Below are 14,388 nucleotides of genomic sequence, written 5' to 3'. Positions count from 1 at the left end.
TTGTTACACACGTGCTTAATTTTTTTATGAGCATGGAAAACAACAACATGAAACTAGTTTTCGACTCTATAAATTATTTGAAATTTTCTGAAAATTTGCAGATACTCTAAATAACTACAATATACACAATCATAAAATAAATCGCGCCGAAAATTATTCACGAATAAAAAATAGAAAAGACATAACCAATAAAGCTCTTTTTGAAGCATCCTACTATAGCTCTTTTTGAAGCAAATCCTCAAAAAAAAAAAATAATTAACATGTTTAAATTAAGCCAAAAAAAATAATATATATATATAATTACAAATTATAAAATCAAAACCATCCAATAAGTTGCTGCAAAACAAAAAAAAAAAACCATCAAATAAGTGCAGTGTACCATAATGCCCTTAAATTTTCGAACTTAGAACCTTCTGAGCTGGCCTGTTTGCCGTAATTTTCCCAAATTATATTGGTGTACGACCCCATAAATAAATTGTTTCCACCCTTAACTATATCTCTTTTCTTCTCGCTTAAATTTTTTATTCCGTACTGATTCCAAACCCTAGAAACAGCTCTTTCGATCTGTGATCATGGAGGTCACTGCAATTTCCGGCGAGCCGAGGATCTATCAGCTCCTGGTGATGCTTTTGGAGAGGAAAACCCTAATTTTGAGGTACACAACCCCTCAAGTAAGCGCGAACGATGTCAAGCACCGTCTCCAGGAAATCACCAAAATACCCTCGCATATCCAGCGGTTGATCACCGGATCGCGCCAGCTAGAGGATGATTCTGTGCTTTCGTGTTCCGACGAGGGTCGGCGCTTCCCGACGGTGCATTTGACGCTTCGTCTTCGCGGCGGGAAGGGAGGGTTTGGGTCGCTGCTTCGAGGCGCGGGGACAAGGAACTTGAAGAAGACGAACAACTTTGACGCGTGTCGCGATATGAGTGGGAGAAGGCTGAGACACGTGAACGCAGAGAAGAGGCTGGAGGAGTGGAAAGCGACGGAGGAGGAGAGGAAACTGGAGAAGAAGGCCCATGAGTTTTTAAAGAAGGTTGCGAAGAAAGGAAAGAAGGGCGCTGGAGATGGTGAGGCCGAGAAGTACGTCGCTAAGTATAGGGCAGAGTCCGAACGCTGTGTGTCTGAGGTTTTGGATTCGGTTAGAGAGGCCGTGAAAGGAAAGCGTGAAGAGGGCTTGAAAGGGAAGCGTAAAGGGGCTCTCAAGGGCGATGCTGCTGAGGCTAAGCGATTGAAGATATGGTAAATTTTTTTGCTTTATTTTTGTTCCTGTTTTCCCTTATCCATGTATGCTATCATTATTGTGATTGATTGGACTAAATTTTTTTAATTGGATTCTTGTGCTGGTTCTCGTTAATATATTTTAAGATTGATATCTGGGTATTTTGAATTTATTAGGATGGGAAAGCGCGAATTGGGTGTAAGTGATAGTGATGATTCAGATGACGATGATGAGAGCGACGTAGGAAAGGAGAGTGAGAAATCCACTGTATTGAATAATGGGAATCATTCGGATTCTAGTAATGGCGATGGTAGTTCTGGTTCTGTTACTAGTGTGAAACAGGGCGGAGAATTTTCTGGAGGCAGCTCATCCGAGAGTGGCCCAGAGGTAGAAGAAAAAGCTAGTAATATGCAGGAAACCAAAGAATCTAGTGGAATCCCAATTGTAAATTCTCTTCCTTGTGAGGGGAATGATGTGTATGGACCAGTGAGTCACGACGAGAATATGGATCAGCCTTCAACTGTATCTTGTTCCGAGCTCACTATTAATTCTGAAACTGAAGCAGTACAAGATGAAAAAGTTCCTGTACTGGACAATGTTCCCACGTCAAGCTGTGGGAATGGTGTTGAAACCTTACCATCGACTTCTGAACCCCGTCCAATAGAATCCGTTCCAGGAGTTCAAGTAGAGGCAAGTTCAAGTGGCAATGCTGTGGATACTGAAACTCCACTGGACTTTGATCTAATCAATTCGGCTGCTGAACTAGAGGTATTTTTTTAAATTCTATATTGCTATGTTCTTCGTAGGTGTCTTGGTATACTTTCGGAGTAATTTTTCTTAAAATTCTTTTTTTTTTTGTTTATTCTGTTCTCCATCCTTATTTGCTTTCTTTGCTCTTTTTATGTCTCGTTGTTAATTAGACTCTTCGTGCCTTTTTGCCTATTCATTGCCTGTTGTTTCGTTTATTTGACAAAAAACTAAACTTTTTGCTGTCAAAATATCCTCTTTTTTTTCCTTGTTATAATTTTTGTTCCACCTTGTGAACATTCTGTGGTTACCTTTCTATTATTGTCATCACAGCTTTTATCACAAATTTTCAAGTGTTTGATTTAGTAGTTCTACGGCATCAATTCTGAGTTTTGATTTATGATTCATTTCTTTGTTATTATAGGCTCTTGGCTTGGAAAGGTTAAAGTCTGAACTCCAAACTCGTGGATTAAAATGTGGAGGTACTCTCCAGGAGCGCGCAGCTAGGCTTTTCCTGCTAAAATCTACGCCTTTAGAGAAGCTTCCCAAAAAGTTGCTTGCTAAAAAATGAGTGTTTGTTGTTTTTTATTTCGTCTTCTTTAACGGCCAACCAATTTTCCTTCGTACTGTGTGTCTGGAAATTTGAATTGTATATGTAGAACTGGCCTAGTTCTGAGTCTTGACTACTCTGCCATAATGCGGATGGAATAATATTTCAATCAGATGTCACTTTCAACATTATTATGTAACTGATCTAAGCTTACAATAATGAATGTTATAATTACAACAGATACATATTCGTGTAACGCTTATAGAAAGCTTTCATTTCTTTAGAATGCAATCAAAGTATTTTAATCTCTTGAACGTGTGTTACAGCTTACATATGCTTAGCAGTATGTCGTGGGGAAATGTTCTTTTCTTTTGGGGGAAAAAAAAAGGTTTAAAATACAAATGTACAGTAAAAAAGAACACCTAAATGTAATTGGAAATGAAACAAAAAGTAATGCTTTATCAGACTGTGTCTGAGTTAGTATGATCCGAGTTAGCATGAGCAGGGGATGGGGATGGAGATGGAGTGTTTCTGCAGACTGGACAAGTACCATTCAAGCGAAGCCATTCGTCAATGCACTCAGCATGAAAGCAGTGTTTGCACTCTGGTATACATCTCAGCGTCTCTTTGCTGCAATATTCAGATAAGCATATAGGACAAGTGATGTCGTTTCGTCCAGGTACTCGCCGGCTCTCACCAAGAACAACCTTTTCATATGATTCAATGGTGGTGTCATCCAGACCCATCATGATAACGGTGTGATCCGGACCATCTGGTGCCGCCGCAACTGCTGTTGTTCTTCGTAGTGCATGGGCTCTATGAGACCTGTCTATAAAGCAAGCGAAACAGGCAATCCCAATTGCGCAGGTCATGGCTGGCACTGCAATGGCCAAGCAAATGATTCTGAATATTTGAAGACCATCGTTTGATCGACCTGAAAGTTGAAGAAGCCATTAATGTGTTGTTTCAAGGATACAGAGAAACATGTAATGGTGGGATGAACCCATCAGCCGTGACCTTTCTGCCAATGTTTTCCTAATTAAGTTATTCGAGTTAGTTCACTTAGAACACAAGTGTGAGTTTTTCCTTCACTTTTAAGCTGAGCATTCCCTTCTTTTCCCTCAACCTCTACCCTACCAAACCCTGCCCACACTCACCAGTAAGATATGATCCAATTGACTGTTTTGCAGTCACTGGCCAAACACGCTTAGTGGACCTGTTACCGGTAACTACATTTTAACTATTAAGCCGACTAAGCAACCACTAATTTTGAAAGGTAGATAGACCCGGAGGGTCATTTCCTTTTAGGTGGAAAATAGATGGGAGTGTTGAGCAAAGAGCGAACAAAATTCAATTTAGGAACAGGAGTAGATCATCTACATATTTTTGACTAATTCGCCTATACAACTACTAGGCACGTTAGTGTTACTTTATATATTAACGCCTTCTCACACGGGTGGAGCGATGCAGCCGCATGTCACGATTTCATTGAGTTGACATTTGGTTTTCACAAGTAAACGCAGTAATAATCTTATACAGAGTTAATACTAATACCGTACTACACAAGATTCATATGTCATGTTTCATTTAATTATATTTAACATAATTATCTACTGTGACCCAGTCACAAACTTACCGCACCATCCGACTGGTTCTGGGGGATTTCAACTATAGCAAATTGGAATATAAAAACCAAAATAGAAAAAATTGCTTGGAAAGAAAGAAATTTTCTTACCATTTTCACGATTGAAGAAGCAGCCGATTTCTTGGCTGGTGTTACTCTTGAAACCACAGATGCCTCCTTGTATTTCACAAATACTACAATCAGGGACATACCATGTCAAATGGATATCATTTTCAAGGCTGTTCGAGAATCCTTCATTGAACGGAACCGGCCTCGAAACCGGAACTGTTAAATTTTTTATAATCTTACACGACTCAGCCGATATTTGTCTGGCCAGAGCCATTGATGAAGTGACTAAAACAGAATGAGTTGAGTTGCTAAGACAATCTATGGGAGTGAATCGAGACTTGGTGTAGGAAGATGGGCAACTGAGGAAGGTGTAGTTCTGATAAAAAGCCGAAACGAAAGGAGACCCTGAAAGATTGAAGCTAAGAAGACGACGAGGAAGACAATTAAGAGGATCATAGAGAAGCACTTCTTGAGTTATGTAGTTGATCTGTCGAACATAAAACTCCCCAGAAACAGGGAGTTTTAGAACTGTTCTGTTCTCCTTATTGCAACTCAGGTCGAAACCAGGGTAGCCACAGTTTCTTCGAGGCTGCTGAGATTTTAGCCGGAAAGGGAATCGAACAGGGATGTATCTGTTGCCACACATGGAGATTGGGCATTGCTTTTGTGCGTGTAAACTGGGAAAGATGAAGAAGAGAAGAAACAAGAGGATTTCAGGGAAACCCATATTTTGAAATCCTGAATCTAAGTTTGGCCAGGGTTAATGTATAATAGGGTGATAGCATATATTTATTATATAAGTTTTAATTTATAAAGTCAAAATGTATAAAATAGTGGTGCTGCCTGTGTAGAGGAAATATAATACAATTTAAGTAGTGGTCAATGCTTTTATAGCATTATCAACTTGTACGCCAGATGCCATTAGAGAAGACCAACAGAAAATACGAGATGATGTATTTGATAGTGGAATATAGAAATGGGTCATTTTATAACCAAACCAACCTTAATAAGATTAGAAAATATGTGATTATGTAACTAACTTTACCTCTCAGATCAGCCCAAAAGTGAATCTGTCCAAAAGCTTAATGGGCTCAATCATCCTCATTGTAACTTGTAAGCGCATTAATTAAACTTTATGAATTTTTTAAAGGCATAACGAGAATATCTCAATTCAGTATGCTTTTTAGATTTGAATATCCGTACATTTACTTACACTTGGTATTAATATTCTTTTGGGTACAAATTTTGTTACGTAAATACATGACAGAATGATGTGTCAAGTCCGTACACAAGAACAGGACAAGGATACCAAATTCAATAGTGTCTCACTATTATTTGTGTAATCCAACGGTACTAATTTTGATTGAATGGGGCGTGATAGTGAAACTCTTTTTTCCTGGCGCGAGTATATCTCTAGATCAGATATCCGATTGTCCCCTTTTGTTTTGACTTCCTTTATTTTCTGTTTCTACAAAGAAATCGAGAAAAATCACAGGAGCTGTTGAGAGATTCTAATGGAAACAACTTCGCCATCAGCTCCAGCTCTCATAGCGTGGTACTTGATATGAAGTCCTGGCATTAAGAAGAAAATGCAAATTAATCAAAAAGAGATAATGTACTAAAATAAATGGAAGCAACAAAAGTCTAATTAATGAAGGCCTGTATTGGTGTGGTGGTACATAAACGCTAAGGTTACTATAGATTAAACATGTAAAAGAACTTAGAAGGAGGCGAAATGGCCCACCTTCGTTCTTTTGTAAATTGGTGTTGACGGCAACAGCATGGAGAGTAATGACGGCTCTGGGTTGCCAGTCCATAGGTTTACCGACCCATGACTTGAGATTAAACACCGCTGCCATTTTATTTGGAAATCAGACTATAATTTGTCAAGTTCCAGAAAAAGGAAATAACTGACAAGGGACCTAAAAGCACTAATCTTTTGTTGTAATCTGTAATTTGAGAAAAGTTGCTGAAAAAAGAAAGCAAGCTATCAATATATCAAAATTGGATAGTAATTGTTTCACTTTCTTCATGTAACTAACCTAAGTCTATTGATTGTATAACGGTGATGCTTTCCCTGAATGAACTAGTATCACATTCTTATACCTTTTCTATGATCAAATTCAAATTATACATTTTCAAGAAAATATTAATCATTAGAAGTTCTATCTTTTTCGTGTACTAATGTTTCCAAGGTAATTCTCCGCTACTAAAAATTGTCTATCAGGTATACAAATTTGAATACGATATGACAGCAACCCAATAGTAACTTGCCCATGTTAAAGAAATTAAATTAGTGCAGAGACCGTCAAATTTTACCAGATGTTGAACAGTCTTGGAGGTGCTTAACATCAAAAATTGCACCCGAAGCTCCATCTGCATGCCTTTTGTTATCATGAGATCCTACCAGTTCGTATTCCCAGCTCCCATTGCGGTATTCCTCGTTCAAAAATAGCTCTATGTGCCTTGCATCTAAAGTCTGCATTGTTCCTGCAAAAATATGCAAAATATCCTAGTGTTACGGTTTGAAGACAAGAAAAAGAAGCAAGTCAAGAGGACAAGCCCTTTGCTTGTGATTTACTACCACCCAACCGGATTCTGTAGCTCAGGAGTAGGATTTGTTTATGTCCTATAAAGGCAATTTGTAACTGAAATCACAATGTAATTCTATGACCATTTGCATTAACCCGTTAACGTCATCTACCAAATTGATTGTCAAGGGCACACTTCAAAATTTTATGGGCCTCTGTCATGTATATTCTATGTATTAAAAAGAAAAAAGTCCTTACCATCGCATGTATTGAGATCACATACTGGACATCGAACAAGCTGAAGATCTGTAAAACCAAATTAGCCCAAGATTAAAAGGATTAAATTAATCAAAATAGCCTGCAATTTTGAAGACTCGCATAACAAGGGGATGGTTAAGCAAGCAAGTGCTACCTGCTATCCATATCCCCTTCTTGATATTGTTTATAACACAACAGCCAGTGGACTCAGAAAAATTCTGTGCTTCATCCTCTTTGGGGATTCTAGCTGGAAAACTCAGCCGTTCTGTCAAGAGTGCAACCGAAGAGCCCATTGAAAAAGCACCAATTCGCATCCAGTCTGGTTTCTCCCATCAAATACAAAGTGCAGAGAAGACAACATTAGTTGCCAATACAATAAATATATATATTTATATTTATATAATTCTCCAGAAAATACCCAATAAGAAAGTAGATGTTCAAGAGCAGGAGTTCAGCTTTTCTTTATACATTCATGCAGTCCTGTTTGAGTTGGTGTTAAATGTTCATTTTTCAAAACAAGCTAGATGGCTTACCAGTTAAAATTAATTTTGGTGAAGCTACATCGTAATTCTTATTCTGAGTATGTATTGTGTGTTACAACGTCTTAAAAAATCAAACAATTACAGTATGGTGGCCAAATTGGTCAGAGGTTACAGAAGAAACTAAAATTGCACAAACCAATATGTTTCTCCTGATGATGGAAATGGTAAGAATGACTCCCATCTGCAAGATCATTCGTCAATAAGGATCCATCAGACGACAATTATACATTTAAAACCAATTTATATCACAATTCAGGCAATCATATTCCACGACACTAGTAGATCATACACACTGTGGTCCATACCAAAAGCTGCAGCATAGAGGTCGACCCATTTGAAGGACACTTGGCATGGAGCAGGAACCTGAAGGTCGCGCATGCAAACGTACTTCCATATGCAATCTTCCATTAGCGCACGATTGAACCACCGACTTGTGGCTGCAAGCATCACCAGTGACCTCCCGTCTAGACACTTGGCGACCTCTGTCCACAGGTCCTTTTCAAACCTATTTACGCAAAAGAAAAGGGGGGAAAATCATATTATAATATGAAATTTCAGAAAGAAATCTCCTGTATTTCTCTTCCTTCAAAATATTCCAAACAGTCACTCTGCTATATCACAGTGAATGTTGCACGTAAAAGTTATAGAGAATTTCTCAGGTTTCTGCAAATTCAGGCGAGATTAATTTTAACTGCTAAATTTTTCAAGGGAATAATAAACGACTTAAGATCGTTCGATCGTCATTACTCTTAAACCTTCTTAAAAAAAAAAAAAAAAACCACAGCGTTCAGGACTGGAATCGGATGAAATTAAGTTCACAATAACCTTATCTAGCCAAATTGTGTACGGACAGTTTTATGAAGCTTCGAAACATGTATATGAAATGCATCCAGGATAAGAAGCTCCAAATTCAAATTAAAAGAGATTGAAATTTTGGAGACTATCTATGCTCAAAAAATTCATCGAACCTGATACAGCTACAATCGAATCATTAAACTCGTTTGCACGACAGCTCCTCAATGAGATTACATAATTTAGATCCATGCAGCAAGCATATTTTTCTTCAGGTCGTCACTAAATTAGTTACGGATTCCACACTCTACGCAATTCGAATTTTCATTTTCAAAATCCGCAACATTCTATCTAGCTCAAATTCACATAGATAGTCGTAATCGATCTACAGAATTCATACGGAGAACTCCTTTCGTCATGTAACGAAACATATAGACGCATAAACGATTGAGTTTCACATCGCATCGCCACAAAACACATGAATACAAGTTTCAGATCAAATTCAATTGAGAAATTGAAGTCTCAAACGAAATTAAACTCAAATTCGAAGAACCAGTGAGAGAGAGAAAGAAGAAGAGAACCAGGAGAAGGTGGAATGTGCGTTGAGGAAAGTAGACGAAGAAGGAGAGCTACAGGAACAGATGGTCTTGGCTCTTCGCATTGGCCTACGCATTCTCTGATGCTCAGTATCGACCCTTCTCTTTCCCTTGGGGAAGTTCTCTTCTTGCTCTGTAGCTTGAGTTTCGCTTCTCGAACGCCTTCCCATGGTGGTTGCTTCTGCGTGTTCACAAAGCTCTCAGCACTCTTGCTACTTATATATGCGCGCCAACTCTTTTCTTTTCAAACACTATAAAAATTTGAAAATATTAAATAAATAAATAAATAAATGGTTCTACTTCTTACTAAATTTGGACTGGGCTCTTTTGACGCGGGATTGATTTTTACACCATAATTGGCACTTAGATCAAATTGAATTAATTACTAAAATTACAACACCTTGAAAATAAAATGTACAAAAATTGTGTTTTCAAAGATTGTATAAAAATATATATTTATTGAATTTATCACATATATATATAATAATTTTATCATTATTTTTTCCTTTAATTGATTTTTCTTTTCCTCATTTATATGACCTCCCACCTCGGTTTCTTCTTCAACTCATTTTTAAAAGTTATTATACGTGTCTTAAAAAATGGATTAGTAGCAAATGATTAGGTTCAAAATTTCAACATTTTTTTAAAAAAAAAGGTAACTTAATTAATTTCTTTAATAGCTATTGAAAGATAAACTTGTCTTCAAAATATAGAAAATAGTCTTAAAATGTGACTTTATTAAATATTTGCTACAATATTCCAACTTCATTTATAATTAAGCTATTCGTTATTGAAAAAAAAATATAGGGTAGATACTTATTTGGTACCCTGTGTTTTGTCAAAATACGAACTTGGTACTCTGGATTTTTAATAATACTTATATGGTATCTTGTAATTTGAAATCATACATGTTTGGTACTCTGAACTCTAATTTGAGGGATAAAATTTTCTCAATATGATCAAATCGTCATTAGTTATATATAATTAAGTAATTAAATTTGAAACTCATATAATTAATGACAGTTTAGTCATATTGATAAAATTTTATCAATCAAATTTAGGTCTAAAGTACAAAATATATATAATTTCAAATTACAGAAGACCAAATGAATATTATTAAAAACATAAGATATTAAATCTATATTTCGATAAACACATGGTACCAAATAAATATTTATTAATTTATCTTTCATCCTTGTGCTCAATTTTTTTCTTTCATTCTTTTATATCATAATGAATAAAAAAAATTATTTAAATGATATCAAAAAATAGATAAATTAATGTATGATATAGTGTACAAATCAATATGAAAAATAGAAAGAAAAAAATAGATTTTGATAGTGTATTTCAATGTCCTTTTAAAAAAAAGACAGTGTATTTCAATGATACGATAAAGAAACCATAGAGAGTGGTCTATAATATATATTGTTAGATTTGAAGATTTTACAATAAATTTTTTTAACTATATTTGTTAATTATACCAAGACAATTTCATGTTCAAGTAAAAATGTATAATAGTAGAGGCTTTAAAATAGCTAATTAAGTAAAATACATCAAAATATGTTAAAATATTACTCCATCAGTTGTTCCATTATACCTCGTTTTGACGTATGACTATTGTAGCATAGTTACACCTACAAGTAGCTAAGTAGCTAAGCATTGTTTGTGCTCTAAAACTTATCTAATTATTAAATGTTACATGAGGCTATTAGTAAATGTTAGAGAAAACATTTGAAATGAGTAAAATATATTTAAAATATAATATTTAAATGATATTGAGAAGAAGAAAAAAAGTAGCTGATAAATGGTAGAAGAAGTGAGGTTTTAGTGAGTTATTTTGAAAGATAGAAGAGAAGCTACTATGAGTGCTCAAGGGCAATAATTTACATTCACTTCTAAGTCAACTTATACTTTGAGAATTTATTATATGACCAGTTTTTCGTCTGCTCGGGTTGCTTATTACGAGCATGTATGGTATGGGTAGGTCAGCTCAAAGAATTGCTCTTTGGCCCCATCTAGCAACTCCACCTACAAGTTGTATGTGGGATCTCGAGCCGACCTTTAAGTGTGTTGCTTGGCTACACACCCATCTGATTATTTATTTCATCGTTGCCTAGTTGTGGCCTTCGAAGAAGGAATCTCCATTAGTGACAGATCCACTTGTATGCCATGCGAGTTTAAAGGACTTTCATCATGTTCATTTGGTTCTACACGAATCTAACCGTAATGGTTAGTCTCTGTAACGCCCTACTAATCCAGGACTGTTACACTGTGTATTTAAAATAATGCATAGCTCTTTAAGCGAGTCATTTGAACCAAAAAGTGTAATTAAAAGCAAAATAAATGTTTAAGTACTCAATATTTTGGTCAAAAGGATTAAACTTTTCATTAAAAAATTTAAAGGTTTACAAGGGATCCCAAAAAAGTTTATCAAAATATAAGTACATTCAGAGAGTACAAAATAGTAGGCCTAAGCGACAAAAATGGTTTATAATCTAAGTCCCACGAAATATCCTGACCGTGGCGGCCGAACATGTAAGCGTCGCTCCAAAGCCTTCCAACTCATGGCTGATCGACCTTTCCTTTGCCCTTATATGTACCATAGAGCACCCGCGGGTCAAGACCCAGCAAGAAAATTCCACAAGGCATAATAATAATCACATTCAATATAAACAACAATTTGCATGCTTTGCAGTTTGTAAACATATTCATTCCAACCATATATATAAACCATTAACATGTTTCACAGCTTATAAACATACTCAATTCAAACATAGAAATCATCTCACGGTCGTGTCGAGCAAGGTGTGTCTCCCGGTTTACGGCCTATGTTGGGCGAGTGTGTACAACACTCCACAGTGGCCCTGCGCCATCACGGCCTACATTTCGCATGTATTGCCAAATAAGGCTCATGTCGATCAATCACAAACATATATAATGCAATCAATGCAAACCAAATATAGAGAATGGAGTACGTAACCCTTACTCAACTTTCAAGTAAACAATTATAATTGTTACATATCAACATTGGGGCACATGCCCCGCTCTATGTGCATGTGCCAGTTTTCTTACCTCGAGTTCTGTGCTGAAGACGGAGTAACCTCGAGTGCGATCCTTTTCCCAAGCCCCAACGGAAACCCTAGTCACAACATAAATGGTACGCTTATTAGGGACTAAGTTCAATCACGGGTTCCAAAACTAAACCCTAGCTCTTGGGACCTCCAATCCCATTCAACCGGGTAATGGAATCATCCCCCGAGCCTCCAAGTGGGTACCCAAATCAGATCCTCGAAGCCTTGAGCTTATTCCCCAAAAATCAGGAAACCCACATTTGGGGCACCTGGTGCGATCGCGCCCTACCCTAGCGCGGTCGCACTAATAGCCTGGAAACCCCAAATTGAATTTAAAATTTCTGGGATTCTGATACACTAGCGCGGTCATGCCAGGTCTTTGGAAACCTAAAACGAGCCCAGAAAGTTCATGTTCTTCCCCAAATTCAAATCTACAATTTTCCTCTGATTCCAAACCTCAAATTAGACCCAAAACCTCTTTCTAACCAGATTTTAGGACCGATTTCAACCTCAAATAGTCAATCCAACCCACATACTACACAAAAATACCATCAAACATCTTAAAACACGTCCATACCAAGAATTGAAACTTTTGAGTTATAAACTCAAGCTTTTACTCAAAATCCAAAATTTAAACCTAAATTCATTGATGCCAATCCTAATTTAAGCTTCAATTCAACATCTAAAAATGATCGTATACTCATCACACCCATCTAAATGACCTAAACACACACTAATTCAAGATTAAGTCTCAAAATTTCCAAAATCCACCAAGAACACCATTAATGAGCAAGTTAAGAAAACTACCTCTGAATTTTGAAAAAACCTTAGGTGAGGTTGTAGTTGAGCAGCCCTTAATTCCCTCCTTGAAGCTTAATCCCTTCCAAGATCCTCAAAAGATTCACAACTTAGTTTCTAGCTTGTGGAGTTTTGGCTTGCACTTAGTGTTTCAAGAAGACTCCAATACAAGGAAGGAGAACTCTAGAACGTGTAAGAGAAAAGGATGTCAACACTTAGCCAAATTGTCTGATTCCAAGGACAAAAGACAACTTTGCCCCTCCCTTTAATTTCATTTCTTCAAAGATCCCAGGGCAATTTAGTCATTTGTCTTAAAATCCTAATTTCATCACTAATCTCAAAATTAATCAACTAATCCATAAAATACAACTATTCCACCAATGAATTTCATTTTGTTGACGCCGTTTTTCGTCAACAGTGAAAGAAGAGCACGTAAACAATAACTAGTAATGGCCAATTAAAATATGACAATACAAAACACGATTTTTTACGTGGTTCAGCAGTTAAATCTGCCTAGTCCACATATTTTGGGTAGTTACTCTTTTTGTGTAAATAAATTAAATGGCTTTAAATGCCTGCAATTCGATATAAAAGGAAGCGTCCCCTGAAGATCAGGGGGAGTATAACTAATCAAATAATATCCCATGATTTTATGGGATTTACAATAATAAATGCAGAACACGTCCCTTATAGACAACACTTGTAGATGTTCAAGATTATTATCATATATCCCCAAAGCCTTATTCCCCCAAGCTTCTCATCAGCTTTCGAGCTAATGACATCTTCCGAGGTCACATGGCTTCGAGATTATACGCGCGTCAGGCTCGGAACCCTTAATCCGAGGTCATCCCTGAGGATAGATGCGTCTCGGGAGCTACCCTTCGAGATCGTGAATATTTCGAGGCCACCATATTCGAGGTCGTCTCAGTCTTGCAGGCTTGATATTTAGTCCTGGAGCATACTTCAAACTTTACGAGTTCATTCATTGCGAATCCAGCTTTCGAGGTCACATTTAACATGGCTCAAAATCTGGGTATAACATCTTGCCCCCTCAAAAGTATTTGTTCGAATCCTAAGAGAAGGAAACTTTTGAACTACTTTCTTCGGGAACCGTACCATCATACACTTGAAAATGGACACGCGTCAGTTGGGTATTGCTCATTTATGGCACTTGAGTACCTTGGAAACATGCCCACGATCATTTGTCTGCCACCTTTTCGGTTCCATCATGTCATTGACCTCTGACCGTCGGATTTCATGAAGATCCTGGCCAATGGCCCAGATTGATCCTTTTTATCACTTTTCTCCCTTTATAAACTCGAGGTCTTCTTCTTCCTCTTATTTTACACGCATCAGAAACAAAGAAAAGGAAAGGACGAAACCAGAGGCCATCCCAGAGAACCTCTTTCACGTGCATGTTTTCTCAGCCGAAAAAACAAAGAACCTTCGGTTTGTTCGAGTCCGTGAGTTCATATTTGCAGCCTCTCCTTCAGTCAACGATCTCTCTGCAATCGCTATTATTGTGTAAGTGTGCAATTTTTATTTTCCCTTATGCCAGTTTCTGTCCATAACGTTCCTGTTATTTCTAGG

At 37.0% G+C, this 14,388-nt stretch overlaps 3 protein-coding genes across 3 annotated transcripts; 1 reads left to right on the top strand and 2 right to left on the bottom strand.

Moving 5' to 3' along the window:
- The first annotated feature begins 481 nt into the window (after positions 1 to 481).
- Positions 482 to 2,760, top strand: LOC133797508 (uncharacterized). Its single transcript, XM_062235428.1, has 3 exons — positions 482 to 1,240; positions 1,397 to 1,988; positions 2,392 to 2,760. The coding sequence occupies exons 1-3, from the start codon at positions 573 to 575 to the stop codon at positions 2,536 to 2,538; spliced, it is 1,407 nt and encodes a 468-aa protein (XP_062091412.1). The 5' UTR covers positions 482 to 572; the 3' UTR covers positions 2,539 to 2,760.
- A 131-nt stretch (positions 2,761 to 2,891) lies between these two features.
- On the bottom strand, positions 2,892 to 4,958 carry LOC133797509 (putative RING-H2 finger protein ATL21A). The gene is made up of 2 exons (XM_062235430.1): positions 4,253 to 4,958; positions 2,892 to 3,451 (listed from the first exon to the last, which is right to left on the bottom strand). Exons 1-2 carry the CDS (start codon positions 4,935 to 4,937, stop codon positions 2,979 to 2,981), a joined length of 1,158 nt encoding a protein of 385 aa, XP_062091414.1. The 5' UTR covers positions 4,938 to 4,958; the 3' UTR covers positions 2,892 to 2,978.
- A 448-nt stretch (positions 4,959 to 5,406) lies between these two features.
- LOC133795499 (probable F-box protein At3g61730) lies at positions 5,407 to 9,099 on the bottom strand. Its single transcript, XM_062232947.1, has 8 exons — positions 8,915 to 9,099; positions 7,847 to 8,046; positions 7,678 to 7,722; positions 7,154 to 7,318; positions 7,000 to 7,047; positions 6,530 to 6,700; positions 5,955 to 6,062; positions 5,407 to 5,782 (listed from the first exon to the last, which is right to left on the bottom strand). Exons 1-8 carry the CDS (start codon positions 9,097 to 9,099, stop codon positions 5,700 to 5,702), a joined length of 1,005 nt encoding a protein of 334 aa, XP_062088931.1. The 3' UTR covers positions 5,407 to 5,699.
- Between the last annotated feature and the right edge of the window lie 5,289 nt (positions 9,100 to 14,388).

The sequence above is a fragment of the Humulus lupulus genome, chromosome 8 (assembly GCF_963169125.1).
Source record: "Humulus lupulus chromosome 8, drHumLupu1.1, whole genome shotgun sequence".
In the NCBI taxonomy this organism is placed as follows: domain Eukaryota; kingdom Viridiplantae; phylum Streptophyta; class Magnoliopsida; order Rosales; family Cannabaceae; genus Humulus; species Humulus lupulus.
Note: the sequence above shows the minus strand (reverse complement) of the source record. Positions and strands in the feature narration are given on the sequence as shown.

Excerpts from the sequence above, each read along its gene's own strand:
- LOC133797509 (XM_062235430.1), bottom strand. The coding sequence starts at position 4,937 with ATGGGTTTCCCTGAAATCCTCTTGTTTCTTCTCTTCTTCATCTTTCCC. Across the intron at positions 3,452-4,252 it reads CTTCTTCAATCGTGAAAATG|GTCGATCAAACGATGGTCTT; the intron begins GTAAGAAAATTT and ends TTCAACTTTCAG.
- LOC133795499 (XM_062232947.1), bottom strand. The coding sequence starts at position 9,099 with ATGGGAAGGCGTTCGAGAAGCGAAACTCAAGCTACAGAGCAAGAAGAG. Across the intron at positions 8,047-8,914 it reads GCACATTCCACCTTCTCCTG|GTTTGAAAAGGACCTGTGGA; the intron begins GTTCTCTTCTTC and ends TTGCGTAAATAG. Across the intron at positions 7,319-7,677 it reads TCATCAGGAGAAACATATTG|ACTGGATGCGAATTGGTGCT; the intron begins GTTTGTGCAATT and ends GGGAGAAACCAG.
- LOC133797508 (XM_062235428.1), top strand. The coding sequence starts at position 573 with ATGGAGGTCACTGCAATTTCCGGCGAGCCGAGGATCTATCAGCTCCTG. Across the intron at positions 1,241-1,396 it reads GCTAAGCGATTGAAGATATG|GATGGGAAAGCGCGAATTGG; the intron begins GTAAATTTTTTT and ends TGAATTTATTAG. Across the intron at positions 1,989-2,391 it reads ATTCGGCTGCTGAACTAGAG|GCTCTTGGCTTGGAAAGGTT; the intron begins GTATTTTTTTAA and ends TTGTTATTATAG.